The 26,609-nt window shown below is 37.7% G+C and overlaps 1 protein-coding gene across 3 annotated transcripts in view; it reads right to left on the minus strand.

Annotated features, from left to right (window-relative positions):
• Window positions 1-7,669: 7,669 nt before the first annotated feature.
• Window positions 7,670-26,609, minus strand: part of LOC150092421 (beta-1,4-mannosylglycolipid beta-1,3-N-acetylglucosaminyltransferase brn-like) — a 162,452-nt gene continuing 143,512 nt past the window's right edge. For 2 of the 3 annotated variants that reach the window (XM_090414898.1, XM_090414897.1), the window contains one exon: window positions 7,670-9,220. In XM_090414898.1, coding sequence (XP_090271024.1) covers window positions 7,883-9,127 — 1,245 coding nt within the window. In that variant the 5' untranslated portion in view covers window positions 9,128-9,220 and the 3' untranslated portion in view covers window positions 7,670-7,882. Of the gene's footprint in view, window positions 9,221-14,105; window positions 14,184-26,609 lie in introns of those variants that run through there. The other variant, XM_090414899.1, reaches the window with a different exon arrangement.

Raw genomic sequence — 26,609 nt, forward strand, 5'->3', positions numbered from 1 at the left:
AAATGGAATCACATGAAGGTTCTCGTTCTCCATCACAGTTATTATCTTTTTAAAGAAACTTGTAAAGCATTCCCCGACAGCTAAATTTAAATAAAAATGACTAATATGCTTGTTTTTCTATTTGTGAAAAGTCATCCTTATAAATTAGCACATTTCTTTATTCAAGGTTCAACACTGATTTAGTAATTTATTTGCAAAACCTAGTAATTTATTTGCAAGCATTTCCAGCATCAAATGTCCATGCTGTTCTATCAATGACTTCCATAACTACATAGTTCTGACTACAGTTTTTTTTTTTTTTTAATTCAGTCATTGCTTTCATTGTATTATACTGATTACTGCTGGAAGAGCTACCTACACTAGTGTACAATGCATACTCCAAGACATAAATGGATACAAGAAGTCTTGGGAATCACCATTTTCTCACCAGGATCACCATTTAGTTCTGAGCAGGATAAAAATAGATATCACAATGAAAAGAAAAATATGTACAAAAGTTTTAAAAAGTATCAAAGCTGAGCAGCAAGTAGAGACGAACTGTAGACAGATACAAATATTACTAAGAAAAAAAATTAGAGTTCAAAAAGTAAACTAGATGTAAATAAGGCTGTGGGACTTGATAATATATCACCACGTATTCTAAAGGAATGTGCCAGGGAGTTGACACCTGCCTTGACATATTTTTTTAATACGAGTCTTGTACTTGGTCAAGTTCCTAAGGAGTGGAAGGAGGGCAAGATTGTGCCACTTCATAAAGGAGGTGATCAAACTATAGGCCTATCTGTGTGTCAGTTGTGGTGGTTAAGTTGTGGAGAAGCTTATGAGAACTAGGATCCAGAGTTGGGTTGATAACAATGGTATTATCTTTGATGGACAGCATGCATTTGCTAAAGGGAGGTCATGTTTTAGTAATCTACTTACTTATTACAATAAAGTGACTACTTCCTTGGACAGAGGAGAAGGATACACAGTAATATACTTGGATTTCGCAAAGGCTTTTGATAGAGTACCTCATGATAGGTTGACAGTCAAACTAGAGCAGATGGGGTTGGATATTAGATTGGTGCATTGGATTGGAGACTGGCTATCTGATAGGTATCAACAAGTTGTGTATGGGGGAGCGATATCCAGGAAAAGGAAAGTCACTAGCGGAGTGCCTCAGGGGTCTGTTTTAGGTCCATTACTGTTTAACTTGGATATTAATGATATAGCTGAAGATTTGGATGGAGATATTCAGTTGTTTGCAGATGATGCAAAGTTGGGACGAACCATGAAGTGTAGTGAAGATGTTGTGGCCTTACAGGAAGACTTGAATAGATTGAGTGACTGGGCACGGAAATTGGGATGTGAATTCAATGTTGTAAAATGTGAGGTTTTAAAATTTGGAAAACAAAGATGGGATGCAGAATTTATGCTTAGTAAGAATATATTGTTGGAAGTAGAGGAAATAAGAGATCTGGGAGTGATAGTGGATAAGGATCTAAAATTTAGGGGACACATCACCAAAATTGTGAAGACAACACAAAGGCTTCTGGGAATGATGCGGAGGACACTGATGTGTAGAAGTAGGGAGATTCTTGTTCCTTTGTATAAGGCTTTGATTAGGCCACACATGGATTATTGTGCCCAGATTTGATCACCGGGTTTTCAGAAGGATGAAGAGATGTTGGAAAGGGTCCAAAGGCGACCGACTAAGGTAGTTTCTGACCTCTGAAATGTCGAGTATGAGGAAAGATTGAGAAGATGTAATTTGCAGTCTGGTGGACAGGAGAAAGAGGAGAGATATGATAGAGATCTACAAGTTGGTAAGGGGTTGTTATAGGATCAATGGTGGAGAAGTTCTACAGAGAATAGTGGGAGAACCAGAGGTCATCCCTGGAAACTGTATAAAGAGGGTGTGAGTAGGGGAGTGAGAGGCAGGTTTTTTCGTGCAGAGTTGTGAATGATTGGAATGCCTTGCCTGAGAGTGTGGTGTCTGCAAGGAGTTTGAGTGTGTTTAAGACACAGTATGATGAGATGTGTGTGTAATAAAAGGACCTCCCAGATGAGTCTTTGACTCCATGAGGTCTTGGGGTAATAATAATAATAAAAACAAGAACTAGAAAATACTGACTGATTCTGCCTAAGAGACTGAATTTGGTGAGGCTGTTTGCAAGTATAGAAAAATTCAAACTTCATGGCAGAAACTTAAGCAGTCCTGGAAAAGAAGGAAGTATATCAAAAGTTCCTAACAAGGTAATTCATATATACAGTTTTCACAAGTAATCATAACATTAATATGTAATGAAAATCATCTACCACCTAAAGACTTTCATAAACATCCATGTCCTTTTCTGTGAAACCAACAAACTATGAGATTTAAATCCAAAACCCGTTTGTTGCAAAGAAGAGAACGATTATAACCAGAGCTCAACAAATTATTCAAAATCCTACTCACCTCGAATAAAAATGTATTTTCCCCTTCCTCACATTTTTAATGTTATGTCTCAATAAGTCAATGAAAGTTCCATAAAGTGACTTGGTGCTTCATCATTATTTACAGGACATTTCCATTGTGTGAGAATCATTCCAAGAAGAAGCCAATAAATAATAGGAAGAACAGTAAAAACACATTGGTATAATTTGTTACATTATTTTTTGTATTAGAATAGCCATTTATATACTTCATATTCTTCTGATTTTTTTCTTCAAGTTAAGAAATGATTTTACTGAGAATTTTTTTATTAAATAAAAAAAAAAAATATATATATATATATCCTATTCTGTCCAGCATGCAGCTACCTGCCAGCTGGCAAAATCTACTCACCACGGATGAATGTATTTGTCGAGTCTTGGTTATAACTGATCAAGTAATTGCATCAGAGAATTTGTCTATAACCAAAACTTGCTGCCAACTGGTGAGTGTGATCATATATGTAACTCTCTTTATATGTGGGGATTGCATTCTCAAGAATTTCACATGTATTGAAAATGCGTACAATAACAGACTTCAAATAATAGATTGTGTTCCCAAATGAGCAAAACTTCAATCTTTCAAGATTAATTTAATCAAAAAAATGACTCCTTTCATTATACATATCAAGACATAAGAGTAGTAAATAAAATATTCAGTACGTATAAAACAAAGAACCACTATAATAGTGGTTCTTTATTTTCAAAATTACTGCAACCTAACCATCTTCTTTAGCTGGCATGCTCAAGTTGAAGGCTGCTTTTTTCAAAATCTCAATGAAAACTTGACTTGTAGTTTTCAACTTCTGATTGTAACCACTCAGTGTATAACCCCCTTCTGCTACCTTTGCTTTGAAGAGATCATGAAAATTTTCAACAACAATGTTATCTGCAGCTGTAGCCTCTCCAGTTATATTTAGATTGTAGATGCATAGCAACTCTTATAGTGGTTGAGACATCTACAACTTGTAGCAGAAAGTGTCAGTTGTTTTTCATCTTTCATCAGATTTTCTAAAAAAATTTCACCTTCTCTCATATGACCACCCCAGAGAAAGGTATGTTCTGCTGGTTCTGATGCTCAATTCATAGCCAGCATCTTTTCCATTTTCCCAATTGCATGAGAATGAGATTTCCTAATTCTGCTCACACCGAAATTCATGGACAACTGAGAGTTCTTATGAAATGTATCAGCAAGACGCTCACTGAAAAATTACTCACTCCTGTGGCCCTTTGAATGTCAATGCTCTATGAAATTGATTCAGATTCCATTCTTTAGAGGTGAAGAACAGGATTTCCCTGGTCTTTTCTTCACATTCTTCTTTTCACTCTTAGTTTCCTCTTTCCAGACATCTTGCTCAAAGGGAGTTATTTACAGATAAAGACATACACCAATAAGACAGTAAGGACAAAAAATGGACATGGCCACTGAGCCCAGCAGACCAAAATAGGAAATAAAGTGCATTAGGTGAACCTTTCACACCTTGGATAGAGAACAACAATAGTCCTTAGATACTAAAATAAAACCACATATATGCAAAAATACAGATAACAAAGCATGTATAATGAGAGTCACCTATATGATCTTGATCTGGGAGGTGGCAAAATGTGTTTCAGTTAAGAGGGGATATGGAATTACAGGGCTAGTAAGTATAACAATATGGATTGCTTGGAGCAGTGACATGACATGGCATGAGAAACTGCAAGGCTTGGATGTTGATAGTGCATGGGAGGTGGTAAAGAAGTGTTTGAGGAAAGTAATAGCAGACTTCATATCTAGAGTTAGGAAGATAAATCAAGCAGGAGTTAAATGGATGAATACTATCATTAAGCAGGAGCTACTAAAAAAGAAAAAATTTGTGGAGGGAATTCAAAGAGGAAGATGACCAACAGACATATGAGGCAGTAACAAAGCACACAGGCCAGAAGGGTGACCAATATGGTAAGAAAAACAAAATCAGATAGGAGAGGAAATTAGTAGTATAGGCCAAAGGTAATTCCAAAAATTTATTTCAGTATGTTGCAAGTAAAAGGAAGAATGTTTAATGGCAGAATAATGTAAATGAATGCTGATGGTAAGGAGGGATAACTGAATCAGACAAAACAGTTAAATTACTAAGTGAACACTTTGCAAAATCATCCAGGTTGAGATATCACAGTAACAAGAGCTTATATGGAAATAGAGGTAAATCAACCAGAAGTGCATAGGATATTACAGAATCCTGATGTGAATACAGCTATGGGATTAGATGATATACCAGTTTGAGTATCACAAGAAGGTGCTAGCAAACTGACAGTGCTTTTGACCATATTGTTTAATTTAAATCTCAGCTCTGGGTAAGTTCCAAGGGAGTGGAAGGAGGTGAAAATAGTTCCACTGCATAAAGGTGGCTCCAAGACTGACATAGCAAATTCCTGACTGATTAGCATCTCATGAGTTGTGGTCAAGATATTGGAGAAGTTGATTAAGAGTAAAATACAGGAATGGGATACTGTATAGGGGACAACATAGTTTTGTGAAGGATATATATATATATATATATATATATATCATGAATCACTAGCTTGCTTACCTTTTATAATACAGTGACAGCTGAGTTGTATGAGGGAAATGGTTTACAGTGATACTACTGGACTTCACAAAGGCTTTTGATAGTATACTGCATGGAATTCTAATCAATAAATTGCAGGACATGGGGATGGATATAAAGTTGGTCAAGTAGATAAGGGTGGTTGATGGAGAGATATCACACAACAGTTTATTCAGGAGAAGAGTCCAGGAGAATCCTATGACTAGTAACATGACATGAGGCTGTTCTTTTGCCAATGATGATGAACAGCCTATTTTTCTACCCACTGCAGCGTGAAGGCCTCTCCCGCTGTGGGAGGTTTGAGTCTACTACTCCCATGGTGACCCAGTCCATATTGGGAGAGTATTTATACTTGGATGAATGAATGTATGAGGGTGGAAGACAATCACAAACATCCATGCCTATGCAGGATTTGAACCCACAGAATCTTGGCTGGAGAGCAGATACACTAACCACTCAGCCAACCAGGCTGGTTCTTTTGTCATTATTATGTATAATTTTTGTTACGTATTATTATGTATAATTGTATAAAGAGAAAATGACCTGAGAGGAACTCTTTGGTTGTTTGATGAAGCCAGGGACTTGGGGATGTTATTGGATAGGAAGTTGAAGTTTGGAAGACATATCGCAATAGTGGCTAAAACAGCTCATCAGATTGCTTAGTTGCTGAGAAGCAGAGATAAGCAATTTATTGAATAATAACTTGCTTATCTCTGCTCCTCAGTAACCATTCAATCAATTGCAAATTACAGGGCATTGGTAAGACAGATTTGGTCACCTGGATTTCTTGGAGATGGAAAGGATCTAGAGACAAGTGACCAGGCAGGGGTATGCCTATGGAATGCACCTTATGAGGATAGATTGAAGATTTGTGGGTTACAGAAATTGGTTAAAAGGAGGTGATATGATTGAGCCATACAAATTACTGAAGGTTTAAAAAAAAAAAAGATTAATACAGGGTACATTTTTCTAAACAGGCGTGGTGGTGGTGGGAGAACCAGGGGGCTATCCTTGGGAACAAATTTTGGATAGTACTTGCCATAATGTTTAGGGCCTCCCTCGATGAGCCAGTCTAAGGACTCCATGGAGTTGCCCATATGTTAATTATAATAATAAACATTTGGTCAACTCCTATAAGTTTGCTAGAAACTAGCATTAATTGACTATAGGTTGTACCAACAGTAAACAGAGATGCTATCTATTAGGCAAATCTATAAACAACATCTCCAGTCTCTGACCTACACAATCTGTTGATTGCATCCCACTGCAGCATGGATATTTGTGAACGTCCTGAAAGCAGTACATGATTTTCATTAACTGGTCTGAAACTCTGATTACTGCAAGCCTGAATCATGAGAAGAATTATATTTTGTCTCTAGAGAAAGATTTCCAGTTGATTTCGCTCATTTTGCTGATGTCCTACAGGTCTACAACCTTTTGTGGATAGGACTATCATAAAAATAAAACATTAAAGTGTATCTGTTTCAACAATGAAATACCGTGAGTTGACATAACCAAAGAAATATTAAAAAAAGACACCTAGGTGAAAATTCTACATAAAGTTTTTTTACATGAGTTTTCCTCTATTTTTATATTTCATTTTATTAAAAATGTAGATGATTTGATTGAGAATAGTCAGTGAAGAAAAAAATTGCTACAACTACCAGGAAAAAGCCTGTTCTGGAAAAAGACAAAAATCTGCAAATACTGCAAACATTATCTAATATCTGGATCATTTTTGATTAATATAAACATCCTTTTTCCCATTATTTATAAAAATTTAAATAAAAATATAATTTCAAAAATTTACATATATATATATACATACACATACAGGGTGGTTCAAAATTCCACGTACAAACTTTGAGGGGAGGTAGGGAACATCAAAATCAACCATATTCACATAGGAAAGCATGACTGGAAATGCCACCAGAAGGTACTACTAACAGGGACACAAAGATACAAAAATAACACAAGGCAGTAAGTAGTGTAAATAACTTTATTAGGCGTAACTGAACAGTTCAATAGTAGTCGGATACATAATATGGTAAACGAAGTGCACGTCTGCCATCTCAACGTTCGTAAAACGACACATGTTCTTCGTACGACATCGAAAGCTTGAATGAAGAAGCCTCAATTGCTCACCTGGAGGAGCACTGCCAAACAGTGCCACCTATCACTCTCGGGTGGAGTTTCCAGTCATGCTTTCCTATGTGAATATGGTTGATTTTGATGTTCTCTACCTCCCCTCAAAGTTTGTATGTGGAATTTTGAACCTCCCTGTATATATATATCAATAAACTTTTTTTTTAAGTTTTTCAAGATTAATAAGACCACAAATAGTTACATTAAACTAAACAGGACATAATTTTAAACCTTGATGATGCAATATATGACAGGTGTACTTGAAAAAACTTGGAATTCTATATAATTATTCATTCAGTTTTGTCCACACCCACAGAACCGGTGTGCTATTACAATTATGTTTTACAACTTTTCATGAGTGTGAATGACCAAAAAAAAAAAAATAAATAAAAACATTCAAAATATAAAAGTAACACTAATGATTATTGAAATCATTCACTTATGCTAATCAGTAGTTTTATTCATCTTTATGGAAAGATGTATTATGGTCTTTAATTCAAAAGCTGATTTATTGTCCTTATCTAGAAGAAAGCTAATTTAAATAAGCTATTCTCTGACAATTAATACTGACCCTTTAAAATTAGCTATTGAAAAATAGTTAATCTGCATATCATTAAAAATAAATAAATACTGCATTTATTTCTCAGTTTGATAAAAGTACTTATATAGTTTATGAACAACATATAAATTAAGATATTTCAAGCATGTCCTAAACTCCTCTGCTCTTCCCATACCTTTTGTAAGTCTTCAGGATTATCATAGCCATGAGATGCAATCACATCTGAGTAACTAAATTTATCATAAGGTTTTTTCCAAAAATAAAAATTTTTATTATTAAATGGGACAATCCCAGCTTTTTTGGCAACTATGCCTAAATATACATCATCAAAACGAAAATGTTTTGTATAAAGGCTAGTGTAATATAAATTATTTAATGTAGAATGAGAAAGAAGAAGAGCACCACCAGTCACATATGGAGGATACATTGTAAAGGGATAATCATTAAGGCTAACATACCATTTACTAAGTTTGTAACGTAGAGGCGAAGAGTTAAATACACAACCTGCATATAGAAAACCATGAAAATTTGCCTGTGCATTATTTTGCATTAATGTTCTAACTACATGATGAAATTCATCTGGAAACTGAAACAACTGGTCATAGGAACTTTTGCTTTCTTTCTCCTGGAAACTGCTCTTATCTGCAAACAAACTCCATTCTCTGGAAACTTTGCTTTTTCTGCTGTCATTATATTTCTCAACAGTTTTATTATGCATGTTCATGAACAACAATTTTCGGCGTCCTCTAGGATGATTAAATGGATTACGTATAAATTTTAATAAATTTTTAGTGGATACATACATATCATCATCTGCAAACAGTATAAACTGGGATTCTGGACAATTATATATCACCCATTTGAATGCCATAAGTGTTTTTATGGTGTTATTATAATAAGCATCTATAAAATCAGCTTGGACTAAATCCTTATATTTTTCATACTCTTCATCAACTTGTTTTTGTAATGAAACATCAGGACTTGTCCCAATAATGAAGATTCTACGGATAGTAACATCTGAAAAGCGATTTTCCCATCCCCAAGATTTTCTGATTGCATCTCTTCTACTAAAATGTGCAAGTGCAGACTTCACTACATATAATAGACGAATATCTTCATACAGACCATTTCTCTGTTTGCATTTTGCTTCATTTTTAATCTTGAACTGATAATTATATTCATTTATTTTGTCAAACTTTGGCTTACCCCCTTTCTTTAAAATTTCCAGTACTTCAGAAATATCTATATCTAAAGGATAAGAAAATCTAGTAGCATAATCAAGTTCCCAAATATATACAAAAATACCTAATGCATCACAAATTATAAGTAGCAAAATGCTAAATATAACGAACTTCAACTTAACATTCCAAGCAAAAATTTTCATAATTGCATTACTTTATACACACTTTCATATTACATCACAATAAAAATCGTTGCCTTGTAGTTTCAGAGTTCTTCGAGTTCTTTTCACGCTTTTCTACAATAAAACATATGAAAACATTACAATTATAATATTTAAAACAATTTAATAATGGAAGTAAAACTAAATGAAGCTTGCAAAACATTTATGATCAAATTAATATTCTTAACAAATGTACTTCAAAATTGTCTCCTTTGTGGCTTCATTTGTACTGCTGTCTTCAGTAACATTTTTTTTTTTACATCTAATTTGCAGTTGAATAATCTGCAAATTAGATATAATCTTTACATGATGTATGCTGATATCTTTATTGTTAAGTCTGTAGCTCAAAAATTATACTTACTCATGCCTGTAGCTTCATTCACAACTACCTAATCTTTCATAACAAGAGGTTGATTACAAAGTAGAAATTTATCTGCAAATCATGGAAAAGAAGAAATAACAACTAAAAGATGCAACAAAACAACTGTTACATTATTGTCAATGATCAGTAACATCGGTAAACAAGATGGACAACAATTAAAAGATGCCACAGAACAACTCGGGCAAGAATCCATTTCCTCAGACAAACATTCTTGGCCATGTACACTATATCAGTGGACCTGCAATCCAGGAAAGTGCAGAAGAAGGTGAAGATGTTGGGTTGATTGCACAAAGTCATTCATAGTGCTGTTTGCCATAATGAGCTGGAGCTTATAAGTAAGGAGGAGACAGAGACAATGTATAAGGCAATGATCAAACATCGCTTTTGTGTACAGATTGCTAAGAAAAAAATTTCTAGCAATTAAGATGCTGATTGCAGAGGTGATCCTTTATTTAATCGACAAGTTGATGAGAGGAACTTGTCGATTAAATAAAGGATCACCGCTGCAGCATTTTGATTGCTAAGAATTTTTTTACAGACCATGGATGATCTGAATTTAACTCAATCTCTATAATAAAAAGTGACTTTGTTTAGTGTGCAAGATTGAGATGTCATATTTTCACAGCAACAACAGATGATACTTATGCACAGCAATCATTGCTTGTTTTCACTTCATCCAAAAGATAAACAGCGCCCCCCCCCTTCTATTTAGCTGTTTGCTGTTGAGAGTTTGCTATTTATTATGTGATTCCCTATAAAAAGTTGTAAACCTATAGAACATTAGTACGATGAGCAGGCCAAGGATTTTTTCCTATTCTTATTAAATATTGTTTCTATCTTTATATGAGCAAAAATCCTGCTCTTGAGATCAAATTGGAACTTTTAAAACCTACTTCAGTCATCCAATAGACAGGGCAGTGGTATGACACTAACAATGAAATTCATCTCCTACCTAAAGACATTTGCAAATATCCATCCACGCCCATGGTGGGATTCAAACCCTCAGACCACTAGCTGGAGAGCATATAATATTGGACAACTTGGCAAATCACAGTGGCAAACAGCTAATAAATTTAATTATGTAAACTAATAAATAATTATGTAATTATTTTGCTAGTTAATGTGAGCACACTGAGTAAGCATTAAACTGAATTTTTTTCAGTTTGAGAATTACCTGTCATACTGTAGCAAGTAACTCTAGTTCATGCTGGAAATAATTATTTCAAATGTGCATATTTGTAATTCCCTTTACTTTGACAAACACTTAAAAAATTAATTGCAAGTGCACCAATCAGTAAACACACCTTTTCACATCACTAATGAAATTCAAGGTTTGTATGCTGAATTTTTAAATTAAAAAAATACTGTATAATCAAATTTAAAATAATGAAAAATAATTACAAAGACTGTTTAAAGGCCATGACTAGATAACCGGAGGAGATGGCTGCAGAGATTGTAAGGCATTCATGGAACTAAAAAGGACTTCTGAATAATCCAATATCCATGCTGGTTTGGGTAATGTGAGGCTTGCATATTGTGGTTCTGCCATGGAATCCCATGTTGTGAGCCTCAGTTCCGAACATTTTTATTCCAGCCAAACTCTGCATTCAACATGTAAGTTAATGTAGTTTGGTCAGCTAAGTCTCAAATTAATAGCCCATCAAACTACATCAACTTACATGTTGAATGCAGAGTTTGGCTGAAACAAAAATATTCAGAACCGAGGCTCACAACATGGTATTCCATGGCAGAACCACAATATGCAAGCGTCACATTATCCGAACCAGCATGAAGCTTCTTATTCAGTAGAGCAAAGCGCATGTACAGTGGGACGTGGAAGCTTGGAAAGCTATGTTATGGAGCAATGAATCACGCTACACTGTCTACTGAGCAGATGAATAGGTGTGGCAGATGCCTGGTGAACATCTCTTACCAGAATGCATAATCCCAACTATGAAATTCAGAGGTGGCGGTGTGATGGTATGGTCCTGTTTTCCTGGTTTGGCCTCAGACCTCTATTTCTAGAGCCACAAACTCTGAACTCTGAGAGGTACCTGAACATCAATGCTTCCTACTTTGCGATGTTTCTATGGCACTGATCATTGTCTCTTTCAGTAAGACAATGCACTGCATTAAAAGGCCACTGCTGTAACTGCATGGTTTATGAACACGAACATCACCACACATCACTTGCCTCCATCTGTGGGATGAACTGGAGCATTACAAATTTGTCAAGGGAGATCTGCCATACAACAATCCAGGACCTCATTACATGCCTACAGGAATATGGTCCAAAATTCCCACTGATCACTATTGTATACTTATGGAAATTATGCTCCTAGGATTGCTGCAGTCATCACAGCGAGAGGAGGTCCTACATCTTAAGGTGGCTACCATGGCTGTTTGTTCCTCACAATATGGTGTCCATTAGCTTCTTTCCTAGCAGTGTATAAAACAATACACCAATCCCTCAGTTAACTAATCACAGTGGGAAAACAATTTTTTGAGATAACTGAAGGACTGGATAACTAAAGGTAAAACTACATGATTCTGTACCAGATACAGTAACCCATTCAAGTGTCAGTTAATTGAAGATTTGTACATTTGAAATGTTGGATGATCGAGAACTCTATACAGTTTGTTTACTTTGCAAGTCAACAATTAGAATTGAATGATTTAAAGGAAGATGTGATGCAAAATCAGAAAAGCAAGGGTGCATGCTATCTTACTATTATTCATCATGTATAAGATTATATTAGGAAGTTAAGTGGGATTAAAAACCAACATTAAAATCAGAGATACTAGAATGCTGAGTTTAACTTATCCATAATTATCACAATTTTTAGTAAAGCTAGTATGGTGGGGTTCAGATGAATAAGTTTGTATAGAAGAGAGAACTGGTAATTAGTTTACGGAATTAATTAAAGTTATTTATTAAAGTTACCTTTAATTAATATACTTTATATGCGTTGTTAATTCCGTAAACTAATTACCAGTTATGTATGACCAATGTATAAGCCTTGTTACTAGAAATAGAAGAGAGAAATCAGCCAAAATGCCAAAAAGTAGTATGAACACAATTTTTTTAAACTTACAGATCTGAAAGTTGTTTTTTTTTAATGGTAAATGCAAGATGTTCAACCTCAGGTGCACCATGGAAGAGCAGAAAACTGATGAGAAATAAGCAAATATCTTAATGATTTGAAGAGTGCAATTATGCAGGTCTTCAGGAAATACATAAAGAGGGGAAAATGAACTGAAAGGCAAGCAATTTAAAAAAAGGAAGAAAGGAATGAACTGAAGAGAAAGAGGATTTCTTTTGCGAGTCTGAAGCTGAATTGTGAAAGGGTGTTGAAAATCTGTTACACATGTATAAACGTAAGTTTCTTTATGGGTTTAGCAGTTCTGTGAGAAGTTAAAGAGCACATAATACAAATAACGAGTTTAATAATAAAAATAAGCAATTAAAACTCAACAGTTTCGCAAGTTGTAAGACTTCCATCAATGGGGTAGTGGTACATAAGTTTTACACAACAAAAGCCTATTATCAATTAATTACACATATTAGTGTAATTATGTTTTTGATAACTTCACAACTGTTAAATATAATTGATGAACCAGAATACAAATGGTAAACTCGTTACTGTATGCGTGTTGGAACACTGCTAGATGTTGCTATCGCATTCTGTAGTATCACGCATGCTATATCCTAGGTCCGTGGCAGTTAAATTTTTGATAAAAGCAGACCACACTTGATGTAAAATTAAGCCTTGATTTTTATTATTCTGAAAAACAATTACAATGTCATATACTGATCATACAATCAATAGATGACATTTTTGTTTGTTGCCAGAGTACCAGATGGCCAATAGTGGTTATGTGGAATGACAGGCCTGATTACTGACCTTCCTGTCTGGCCTACATAACAAATGCCACAAGAACAATGAATCTCATAGACGCCCAGTTTTTTCATGGGGTGATATGGAGGTTTTGGTGGATGTAGGAATCTTGATATTTTTTGTAAATGTAAAAAATCCACTTTTATGTTGTACTCAGGGAGCAACACAGCCACTTTTGCACCTAAAGTATTCCTGAAAATACTTCAGGTGCAAACTTTGTTTGCGATAAAGGATTAAACCAAGTATATAATTTCTTGGTATCTTTAATTTATAGTATAACCAAGTGGAAAAAATTTCAACCAGAACTGGTCATCAGCATGCAGTTACCATCGACAAGGTGTATTCTGGCATGTGGCTCAATTCTGTAAACAGGATTAACATTCTTTGTTCTAGATTTACTTTGTGATTATGCTGATGCACTGATAGCATAGATAGAGGTATTCGATCCTTATCCCAAAAAACAGCTAACAGGATGCATTTTGAATGTGCAAAAATTCCTTTTAATGCCAAGCCTCCTTATCCTAATCTCTCTTACTCTGAATTTAAAGCACTGAAATCACTGAAGAATAATAATAATATAATTATTATGAAAGCTGACAAAGGAAAGGCTGTGGTCATTCAACAGAGAAGAAAATATGAGAGAAAAATGTCTCTATCACTCTGAGACTATTCAACTTACAGACCTGCTATCTTTATGAAGCACTTTGAACAACATATTTTTGACATTTCACCTAGACCCACTGATTGGTTCAGATATGTAGATGAGATATTTTTGCTATCTGGAATGGCTCTTCGTAAGTATTACAACAGTTTCTCTCTAAATTAAATGCACTGCATCCAAGGATCCAATTCACCCTAGAAAAAGAAGTAAAAAAAAGCAGTTAACCTTTTTAGATTTTTTTTATTCTTTACCAACCACATGGTAACCTACATTTCTAAGTTTTTAGGAATAAGACAGGCCATTATATCCATACTGAATCACATCACCATCCCAGTCAAAAGGCTGGAACTATTAAAACACTGGTTCATCGGGTTCACTCTTTATGTTGTTCAAATGAGCTATTACAGAAAGAATTGCAACATATTATTTCCACTTTTTTATCTAATGGTTATAACAATTCTTTCATCAAAAGAGCTTTGAGCAGTTTTGGTATCTCTACCTCTTCAAATACAGAAGAAATAACTCTTATCACTATCCCTTATGTGCAAGACATTAGTGAACACATAGCAAGTTTTAAAATCACTAAATATTTTTGTTGCCTTTTGCCCCATCAGAAAAATCTCCATCTTTCTCACTTCTCCAAAGGACAAGCTTCCACATCTCAATTATCCAGGAGTGTACCAGATTCCTTGCTCTTGTGGGTTATCTTATTTCAGACAAACAGGAAGATCTGCTTTTATTCAGCTAGAAGAACACAAGTCTTATAATTAATACTTTGAACCTGAACAGTCTGGACTTGCAGAACATGTCATCAACACTAGACATGGAGTTCGTTGAAACGAGAGTCCTTCACAAAAGTCAGTTCCTCATGGAATGGCTTTATAAAGAAACATGTGAAACTTTACTTCACTCTCCTAACTTAAACAGATCTGATGGTTTACATCTATCCCATTTGTGGGAGATAGTACTTTATTAAATCAGCTAATCTTTCCTAACTTTTTTTTAATAGGACCCCCACCCCCCGAGTTCTGGACTGGTAGGCCAGTTCTCCTTGAATTCTGATGACTCGAATTTTGAAAACTCAAAAGGGGGGTTCCATCCCCCTGACACCCAAACCCCTGAGTTCCAGACTGGTAGGCCGGTTCTCCTTGAATTCTAATGACTCGACACTCAGGGTAGCCCGAGTCTCAAAACGTTTCAAATAACTTGACACAAAAACGTTAAAAAAAGGGCTTATCATTTTATATTATAGAGTAGATATATATGTATGTACAGCATACCATGCTGGCTCGGATGCCGCCTGGTTCAACAAGGTCCACATTGCCATTTGATAGCAGCTCCAGGGGTGGCAATGAGAAGTTAGCAACTGGTGCTACCACCACCACTATCACTGACAAAAATAATGAAAAAACTGGATCCAGATTCAGACTCCACTACAATCAGGTCAACTCAAACTACTACAGCACAAATTAAAAAAATATGAATGGACTGTTATGGGACTTTGTGAAATTCGATGGCCCAAAACACGAGAGCTAACAACAGATGAAGGACATTTGCTTCTTTACTCTGGATGTGATTGCAGCAGAAAAGAAGGTGTTGGGTTTTTGATACACAAGTCATCATGAAATTCTGTCATGGAATTCAATCCTATCAATAGCAGAATTGCTCTAGTCCGCCTAAGAGGAAAACCACTCAATATCACCATCATACAGGTCTATGCCCCAACCACATATCACGAGGACTCTGAAGTAGAGGAATTTTCTGGTCAACTTAATGCAACAATCACCAGAGCGAACAGAAAAGAATTTTGATTGTACAGGGCGAGTGGAATGCCAAAACTGGAACAGACATCGGTAAGAATTTTCTCCCATTTGTCGGACCGTATGGCTATGGGGAGAAAAATGAAAGAGGCTTTGAATTGATCAATTTTGCCTCACAAAATGAACTCACCACCCTATTTCCCCATAAACCTTCCAGAAGATGGATTATGGACTTTCCTTGATGGTAAAACACACACCCAAACCGACTTTATCCTTGTAAGCACCAAATTCAAAAACTCCATCAACCTCACAAGAACCTGATCATTTCCTGGAGTCGACATTGGCAGTGACCACAATATGGTCATCACAACTGTGAAAATGAGGGAAATGTTACCTACAAAATCAACTTGTAAAAGATATAATACAGAAACCTTTCTTTTCGGCTTACAAGGTGATCCAAATACATTTTGGAAAATTATGGAGGCAACTACCATGTTTGAGTAAAACTTTTAATATAAACTAAGATCCACTTTTGATGTTTCGACCTTTATATCAAGGTCATTTTCTGGAGCATATGCACTATATACAGAAAACAAGCTACACTACAATCTACATGGTTTGTTAAAGTTACTGACCAACCGTTACAACAATTATTGGCCTGACTTCTGGCGAAAAAAAAAAATAAATAAATAAAACAAAATAAAATAAGAAATGAAAAATAAAAATATACATCAATGCTAGAATCCTATTATTAATATTTACTGGTTGTAAAATTACACTGAGAGCAACAACAAGTCTACGTATGTATATATATATATTCTGCCATAATGTCGGGTGGAAATTTGTTCCGTAGTAGAAGGATTGTGTCATTGATTGGGACATTTGTGAAAAGGGCAGAAACGTCGAAACTGACTAATAAATCATCTTTTTCGAGTGTTATGTTTTTAATTTTGTTTATAAAGTGTTGTGTGTTCTTTATGTAGGAGGAGGAATGACTTACCAACTCCTTGAGTGTCGATGCTAATTTCTTGGCTAAGTGGTAATTAAGGCTATCTAATTATCACAATAGGTCGAAGCAGCACATTTTGTTTGTGTACTTTCGGGACACCATATATTTCCTGGAGCCGACATTGGCAGTGACCACAATATGGTCACCACAACTGTGAATATGAAAATTAGGGAAATATTATCTACAAAATCAACTCATAAAAGATATAATACAGAAACCTTTCTTTTAGGCTTACACGGTGATCCGAATACATTTTGAAAAATTATGGATCAAGTCAAGGTCATCTTCTGGAGCATATGCACTATATACAGAAAACAAGCTACACTACAATCTACATGGTTTGTTAAAGTTACTGACCAACCGTTACAAATTTCGGCCCTCTCTGCCCACGTACTACGGTCTGGTTACCTTGTGTGGCAAAATAAATTTTACCTACAAAAAGAAGGTACAGCCATGGGCTCACCACTATCCCCCCCCCAATCGCTAACTTCTATATGGAAACTTTTGAACAAAGTGCTCTCGATTCCACCACTCTAAAACCTACAGTGTGGCTTAGATACGTTGATGATGTGTTCGTTATCTGGCTGCATGGGAGACAAACGCTAACCACATTCCTTAGCCACCTGAACAAACAACATGAACGCATACAATTTACCATCGAAATTGAAAATCAGAACTTGCTCCCATTCCTAGATATGCTGGTCACAAGTCTTCCTTCAGCACCGACACAAAAATATGGAGTCATTAACACCCTTAAAAACAGAGCTATAACAATTTGCTCCAACCAGCATGCTCTAAAACAGGAACTAAAAATTATCAGCGACACATTCATAAATAATGGTTATAACAAAAATACTATCAATAAAATACTTCATAAAACATCAACAAAAAGGAATCTAGACTACAGTAAAACCATAGCCATCCCATACATTAAAGGTTATCGGAAAAAATCAACAGAATCCAACACCATCAATACCACCTTTAAACCACCTACTAAACTTAAAAACATATTCAACTCCTCTAAGGATCCTCTCCTTCCACTGGCACATCCTGGAGTTTATTGCATCCACTGCACCTGTAACTTACCGTACATTGGTGAAACGGGACGTACAATCCCTATACGTAAGAAAGAACACATAAGACACATTAAATATAACCATTTTGGTGAGCAGGCCTCTCAGATCATGCTCTCAACACCTTACACCAAATCGACTGGAAAAGTACAAGCTCTTTACACCATACTAAAACCTGGTATGAAAGAAAATTTAAGGAGGCCTGCAAAATTCTGATAAACCACCCAAATATCAACAATAATGGAGACATGAAAATTCCAAGAATCTGGATGGCACACATTCAGCATATGTCAGGACTCTAGGCAACCTTCAGCCAGTATTGGAAACCATTCCATACCAACTGGTTGGAATGTTAATATATATATATATATATATATATATATACACACACACACATAGACTTGTTGTTGCTCCCAATGTAATTTTACAACCAGTAGATAATAATAGGATTCTAGCGTTGATGTATTTTTTATTTATTTTATTTTTTTTTTTCACCAGAGGTCAGACACCAATAATTGTTGTAACGGTTGGTCAGTAACTTTACCAAACCATGTAGATTGTAGTGTAGCTTGTTTTCTGTATATAATGCATATGCTCCAGAAGATGACCTTGATATAAAGATCGAAACATCGAAAGTGGATCTTAGTTTATATTAAACTAAAATTTTACTCAAACACGATAGTTGTCTCTATAATTTTCCAAAATGTATATAATACAGAAAAATTAAAAGACCCCCCAAATAAATACATTATATAAATACAAATTTTTGACACAAACTTCAAAAAATATAATAATATTGAATCTAAAGCCAAATACTTCTCACAAAATATAACTGAAACACCTGAAGAAATTCTTGGATACAAAAGGGAAGTCAACAAATCATGGATAACCAAAATATTTTGGACCTATGCGACGAAAGAAGAAATTTGAAATCTCATATTAATAGCAGTGACAATAGAGAACAGTATAAAAATATTACCAAGATTATTAAAAAAGAAATCAAATATGCTAGAAACTTATGGATACTAGATGAATGCAAAAATATAGAAGAGGACCTAAATAAAAATAATCCTAAAAGTGCTTTTCAAATTATCAATAAGTTAACCAAACCTTTTACTGCAATTAATTGGAGCATAGAAGATGAAGATGGAACTGTTACACAACCAAGCTTTTTCAAAAGGACCCCCAACTGACTGACGATATTTTGGACGGAATTTTGCCGGGAGGTTCGGAGGATGGAGATTACCCAATATTAAAAGAAGAATTGCAGCAGTTAGCTCCTCAAAAATAGAAAAATCACCAGGAATTGATGGTGTTACAATGGAACTGACATGCAAAGGAGATGACATAATCATCGACACCTTGGAACACAGAGACTTGGCCTTCTGATTGGCGGACTTCTGTCCTTGTACCTATCCCTAAAAAGGGAAACAGCAATAAATGTATCAACTATAGAACAATAAGCCTTATTAGCAGTGGTGAGCTATAAGGGGCTCACGCGAGCCCTTTTGTTAAATTTTTCTCAAATTTGCAAGCCCCTTATTCTTCTTGTTTACTTTATTTTTTCAAAAAAAAAAAAATTTTTTTTTTTGAAACATTAAGCGACAAACTCATAAAAATTAGCCTATTCGGCAGTGTATAGATTATTTGAAATTATTGTATCAACTCTATAACAAATGTGCCCAAGTTTGAAAATAAAATAAGCGAATGCGCTATCTTTACGTCTCTCCCTTCTGGTAGCCAATCGTGTTACAATATCCAGTATGGTAAAACCAGTAGCCAATTTTAAATGTTTTATAAAAGAATATAAAAGATTTCATTCTTATTATATTTTGATAGTTAAAAAAATGTTTTTCTTATGTAAGATAAATTAATACAGATAAATTTAGATCATGAAATATTTGTTTAAAAATGATGGCCTTTAGAGGTTGATTGTCCTCTCATACTTTTTGATTGGAATTTGTACACAAGCTGTATTAATTAAGGTTTTGGTGTGAAGCATGGCTTTTTTTTTTTTTCTGCTCGCCGATGTGAGCATTTTGTTAAAATTTCCATAGCTCACCACTGCTTATTAGCCATCCAACCAAAATCCTGTTAAAAATATTATTGCCAAGGATTGAAAAGAAAATAGAAAACAGACTATCAGATGAACAAAGCAGGTTTCCAGAAGTCCAATCGACCATATTTTTACAATACACATACTAGATGAAAAATACATAGAACATAACCAACCTTTGCCAGCAAAGGTTGGTCGATTGGTAGAGCCTCTGTTATTAATGGCTCAGCAAAAAGTTAAGCAAGTTTGAGCGCAGTTAGTAGAGGATCAATCGTTCAATGCTGTTGCCACACTTTCCCTCGATGAGTCTTTGGACTCACTGGAGGTGTCACATAATAACAACAAAATAATCTATAATAAATTTAGTTTAATCCTTTATCCAAGTGTGAGCAAACAAAGTTTGCACCTGAAAGTATCTTCAGGACTGGGGTAAGGTGGTACAACACCAGGACAACTCATTGCAGAGGTGGAGCAAGCTACCAACACTCCTGTCTCAGTATCTCCTATAATGCAAAACACATCTCCTTGCGGATATGTCTAATGTTATGCATTAAGGGAAGGGCCACTACCCAGACTAGTTTCGACCTTTATTGAGGTCTCTTCAGTGGGAGCCAAGCCCAAAGAAGCATTAGCAGATCATCTCTACCTATAGGAGTTGCCAAATGGTGTGCCACCCTTTTTTAATAAATTACTCTGAATTTAGAGTAAGATGTTGAAAGTTTATTTTTCACTTGGTTAGAGTATAATAAATTTAGTTTAATCCTTTATCCAAGTGTGAGCAAACAAAGTTTGTGCCTGAAAGTATCTTCAGGACTGGGGTAAGGTGGTACAACACCAGGACAACTCGTTGCAAAGGTGGAGCAAGCTACCAACACTCCTGTCTCAGTATCTCCTATAATGCAAAACACATCTCCTTGCGGATATGTCTAATGTTATGCATTAAGGGAAGGACCACTACCCAGACTAGTTTCGACCTTTATTGAGGTCTCTTCAGTGGGAGCCAGGCCCAAGTTGAGATACCAGGCAGAAGCATTAGCAGATCATCTCTACCTATAGGCTCCCACTGAAGGACCTCAATAAAGGTCAAAACTAGTTTGGGTAGTGGCCCTTCCCTTAATGCATAACATTAGACATATCCGCAAGGAGATGTGTTTTGCATTATAGGAGATACTGAGACAGGAGTGTTGGTAGCTTGCTCCACCTTTGCAACGAGTTGTCTGGTGTTGTACCACCTTACCCCAGTCCTGAAGATACTTTCAGGCACAAACTTTGTTTGCTCACACTTGGATAAAGGATTAAACTAAATTTATTATACTCTAACCAAGTGAAAAATAAACTTTCAACATCTTTCTCTAAATTCAGAGTAATTTATTAAAAAAGGGTGGCACACCATTTGGCAACTCCTATAGGTAGAGATGATCTGCTAATGCTTCTGCCTGGTATCTCAACTTGGGCCTGGCTCCCACTGAAGAGACCTCAATATTGACATCGACAGAACGCAGCGGATTCCAGAGACAGTTCCCGAGGACCCCCGAGAAAGCTCCGGCCGAAGGCAGACGTCTACCCCTCAAGAAGATCCAGTTTCAACGGCCCAAAAAGAGAGCTCCATGCTCAGATTCCACAGTAGTACCCCAGCTTTGGTAAGACCTTTTTTTTTCTTTTTATTGGCTGTTTTATCCCTCTATTCTGGTATCGCTTTGTTTGCGGCGAGGAACGCCCAACGTTCCTCGATTTTGCCCTCCCTTACATCCCCTTTCTACACCCAGTAGTCAGGAATTTCGGTAACCATGTCGCATTTTTTGCCTAGAACTAGAACGCTAGGTATCGAGCTCACGAAGCCCGTATATCAGCGGGCGTTAGCGAGAGCTCTAATCGAAACAGTAGGGGCTGAAAATATATACGGTTTTATACCTTATGGGAACAATAGATTCCAAATAGTGGTCAAAAGCGAACAAACAAAAAAGAAATTATTAGAGGGTTTCATTTGTTGTGGGCAAACAATCAGACCATTTCTAGTAGGGAGCCTACGCAAAACGCTAAAAATAACCAGGTTTCCACTAGAATACCTAGAGAATGAACCTGAAGTCAAGAAATTCTTCAGTCAATGGGGGGAAATCCATGAGATTAAAGCACTTGAGCACGCCGACTATAAAGGATGGAAAACAGGAGACGTTGAAATCCAGATTGACATGAAAAAAGAAGTCCCCAATTTTATTTTTTTGGAGGAAACGAGGGTAATGGTGAACTACCCAGGTGCGAAAAAAAGGTGCTTTAGATGTAATTCGGAGGAACACCTTGGGGCAGACTGCCCTCGAATACAATGCAGAAATTGCAAATCGTCAAAGCATAAAATAGAAAGCTGTACAGAACCCTGTATTAAGTGTGGGGCTCTGACCCACAAATTGGACAATTGTCCGAACAAGACACACTCAGAAGCAACAGGAGGGACCATAACACCGATTAGGGCAACGCCCATAGGGAACCCTGAGAAAATATCAAGGAGCGATTTTCCGGAGCTCGGCCAACAGGCTGAAAAGGAAGCAGCAACGGAAACGAAAATCCCAAAGATACCCAAGGCAAGCCGCCACACACAGAACATCACCAGCATCAATGTGGCAAACCATGAAGCTTGCAGGAAAGAGGAAGAGGTCACACCCAGCGCCCCAACAAAGCGCACAAGAGAAACGGAATCACAGGAAAAGAAAAAAGTGAAAGAAAGCAGCATGATGTCATCGGAGGACGAAACAGAGACCACAGGTCAACGTCGAACAATAGGCGCAAAGCCCCTCGACAATGACGTTACAATGTTAGAGAGCCTACCCCCAGTAATGGATCAATTGGCACAACCCCAAGTCCACGAAATGGACTCTGACGAAGACAGGGACTCTACAGACAGGCTCGTCATTGTCTCGGATGCTCAAAGTGCAACTAGCTCCGACGAGGAACCAGAACCGGCCTTCATAAAACAAACACCAGAACGTCCCCCCCTCATTCTAACACCACCATGGAAGTTAAAATCGCAACTTTAAACACTAACGGACTACGCAACCCCTTTGCGCAAAGCGCTGTCTGGAGGCTAATGTTAACACACAAAATTAATATCCTCCTGATACAAGAAACCCATTTCTATAAGCACTGGGACGTGGAGAACTTCTCGAGAAGCTATCCGGTCACCAGCTACTGGTGCTTCGGGGACGCTCACTCGCGAGGGGTGGGGATACTAATTCGCCCCCCAACCGCGGGGGGTTCTTCAACGTCCAAAAAGACGCCACAGGACGCCTAGTAACGGTGGACTGGAAGTACGGTGGCCGTACCATCCGACTGGCTGCAGTTTACGCCCCGAACAATCCATACCACAGAACTGGTCTCTTCTCTGCCCTTGAAAACTATCTCCTGGGAGCAGAACACCTAATAGTTGCAGGAGACTGGAACTGTGTGGAAGACACACGTCTAGACAAAATTAGTGGGAATCCAAACAACGGAACTGGCGGCATTGACGCTTTAAAACGATGCTGTATTAATTTTGATCTCGTCGATATCTGGAGGCGGAATAACCCCTCCAAAGTAGAAACTACGTGGTGCCGCGGCCAGATAGCGACAAGACTAGACAGGGTGTACGTGTCCCAAAACTTGGAACAATATGTTCAGAGGATACGTCACACTGCAGTGCACAACATGACAACCGACCACAAAATGGTCATACTCAAAATCACGCTCCCAGAGGTTATGGAAACAGCCAGAGGGCCTTGGAGGCTTCCTCCCACCTTTCCCAGTCTTTTTAGCAACCAGCTACAGAACCTCTGTGAGAGATGGACAAACACCAACTGGGACTGGGAAAACTGGCTGAGCTTCAAGTGGCAGGCTAGGGAACTGTTCCAAAAATGCGGGCGCGAAAGGGCCTTCCAACAACGCAAACGGCTGAGGGATCTCTACAGGGAACTCGGCTGGTACCGGACAAACGAACGGAGCGGAGTTCCCTGCAGACATCTTATCAGGCAAGTAGAAATAGAGCTGCAGCAAGAGCGGCAGAGTAGAGTCGAAGACCTCGATTTTCGAACGAGACTCTATCTCAGAAATTTGGAAACACCTTCCACCGCATTCTACAACCAACAACGGGTGGCGGCTAATGATGAGAAAACGATTCACCAGATCGAGGAGAAGGGCCAGATTTTATGCTCAACCAACGAAATACTCCGTCACTTTCATCAGCAGTATATCGGTATCTTCTCTGACCGGCAGGGCACGGATGACTTCAGTGAGTGGGACGCAACACGTTTTCCCGATCATCTTAGTGCCCTGCAGGACAGGCCGATAACTGCAGCCGAATTAAAGGCCACGTGCAGAATGATGAAAACAAAGAAGACCCCAGGGCCAGACGGACTGGGGATAGAATTCTATAGATCTATCTGGGAATTTGCATTGGCAGCGTTAATAAACATCTTTAAGAATTCCTCACTTCGGGAAACATCCCCGAGGAATTCGTTAAGAGCCACACCATCTTTATCCCCAAGAAAGACCGAGATCGGACTTTGTCGAATAACTGGCGTCCAATCTCCCTAACCAACGTAGACTACAAGATTTTTGCAAAATTATCTGCACGCACCTTAAGGGCGGTATCGAAAAAATAATAACAAGCTCACAGGTCTACGGGATCCCTGGTAGATCTATGGAATTCAATCTCTTTTTGTTAAGGGACTTGATCAAACTGGCCAAAGAGAAAAAATACCCCCTGGCACTTCTCTCCACTGACCTGGAGAAAGCGTTTGACAGCATCAACCACAGGTACTTGCAGAACATCCTACAAAAAACAGGCGTGGGCCCGAGACTTCGGCGTACAATTAAAAACATGTATGCGGAAGCCACGACCCAACTATCTATTAATGGGTTTCTAACAGAACCAATCCGCATAAAGAGAGGGGTTAGACAAGGCTGCCCGCTAAACCCCCTCCTCTTCTCCCTAGTATTAGAACCCCTAATCAAAAGAATTGATAACACCCCCGCAATTAACGGTATTCCACTGCCCCAAGGCTCCAGACAATGCAAAATAGTGGCATAAGCAGACGATGTAGTGGCTACACTCAGAGACTCCGAGTCCATCTATATCTATCTGCACACGCTGCAAAAGTTCAGCATAGTCAGTGGTCTTCGCGTTAACGCACAAAAAACCAAAATCAAAAGTTTCGGAAATTTCCATAGCACTGGACTTCCCTACGGTTTAACGCTACAGACACAGCCCCTAACTATACTAGGCGTGCCCTTTTCAGACACCCTAGCACTACCAATCCAAAAATTGCAGGAGACAAGCAGGGAAAGGATAAGGCTGTTCAAACCAACCTTCTTCTCCTTTTATGGCAAAGCGACAGTAATAAAAACAATCGTTACCCCAATGCTGATGCACACTGTCAATATCACAGGCATCACACTGGCACAAGAAAATAAGTTATCAAAAGAACTCCTGGATTTCTTCTGGAATGGGAGAAAACGAGAAGTAAGGAAAGAATACCTACAACTCAAACAGGAAGAAGGGGGTTATGCTCTGCCCGATCACAAAAGCTTACTACAAGCAAACACGTTCAAAACCGTACGGAAGGCCTTAAACTCCAACCACATTTCTGGCCTACTAATTAGATATTTTATAGGACTTTTCCTCCCCCTCTTTGGGATCACGGACTATGCTGGACCCCGCGCAAGGGGGTGCCCAAGTGGTACCGTACAGTAGTGAAATCGATCAACAACATTCAGAGACAGAGGAATAGCAATCCTCACACACAAACCCAAAGCAGTATACTGGGATTTCTTCCAGCTTTCCAGGCGTGATACACCCAATCTTAGTACAAATAATGAAATTCTCTTCAGAAACATCAAAAATAGCTGGGGACAGCCTTTTCATCGGGATCTAGCCTGGAGAATAGCCTACGGGCGGCTCCCGGTGAAACAGGTGAAATCCTGGTATGCACCTAACCAGTGCGACCCATTCTGCGATGTCTGCCGGGACGTGGAAACGGTGGACCACTTCTTTTATTTTTGCCCACCAGCCCAACGCATCTGGCGGAGACTCAGCACAACATTGGGAATCCCCATGCTGACAGTAGAAGAGGTCGTACGACTACAATTCCCGCCACCAGTTCAAAAAACCCAAAAGTTCGCTATCTTCCTAATCAATGTACTAAAATATCACATCTGGAAAGTACGGAAAAAATCCCAGGTACGAGACGCAAATTTAATGTATGCAAGAATAAGAAAAGGTTTCTTTTTCTACTTACCCAAATTTCTTGCACAAGGAAGGCACTTACTAGGAGACTTTAAATTTGTGAATCAATACTGCAAACCACCGACAATATGCTTTCTTATACAGGGACGCATCAGGCCCTGTATATCTCTTTAGAACCCAAAAAAACCCCCCACCCCCCCCCACCCCAGGAAAAAGAATAACCACTCTGTCTCCCCTAGCCACAAAGCTTTCGCTGGCACGGTTTCTTTACTCCAAACAAGGGGGGAGAGCTGAGAACCCGGGAGGCGAAGGCTTACTGCGAGGCGGTGCCGCTCCTCGTGAGCGGCATCTCCCGGGCCAGTCTTTTCCCCATTCTAAGTCCCAGTGGTACCAGGTATACAAGTTCCTCAGTA

This window comes from Typopeltis vanoorti, chromosome 26 (assembly GCF_054136105.1).
Source record: "Typopeltis vanoorti isolate ZY-2024b chromosome 26, IOZ_Tvanoo_1.0, whole genome shotgun sequence".
NCBI lineage: Eukaryota > Metazoa > Arthropoda > Arachnida > Uropygi > Thelyphonidae > Typopeltis > Typopeltis vanoorti.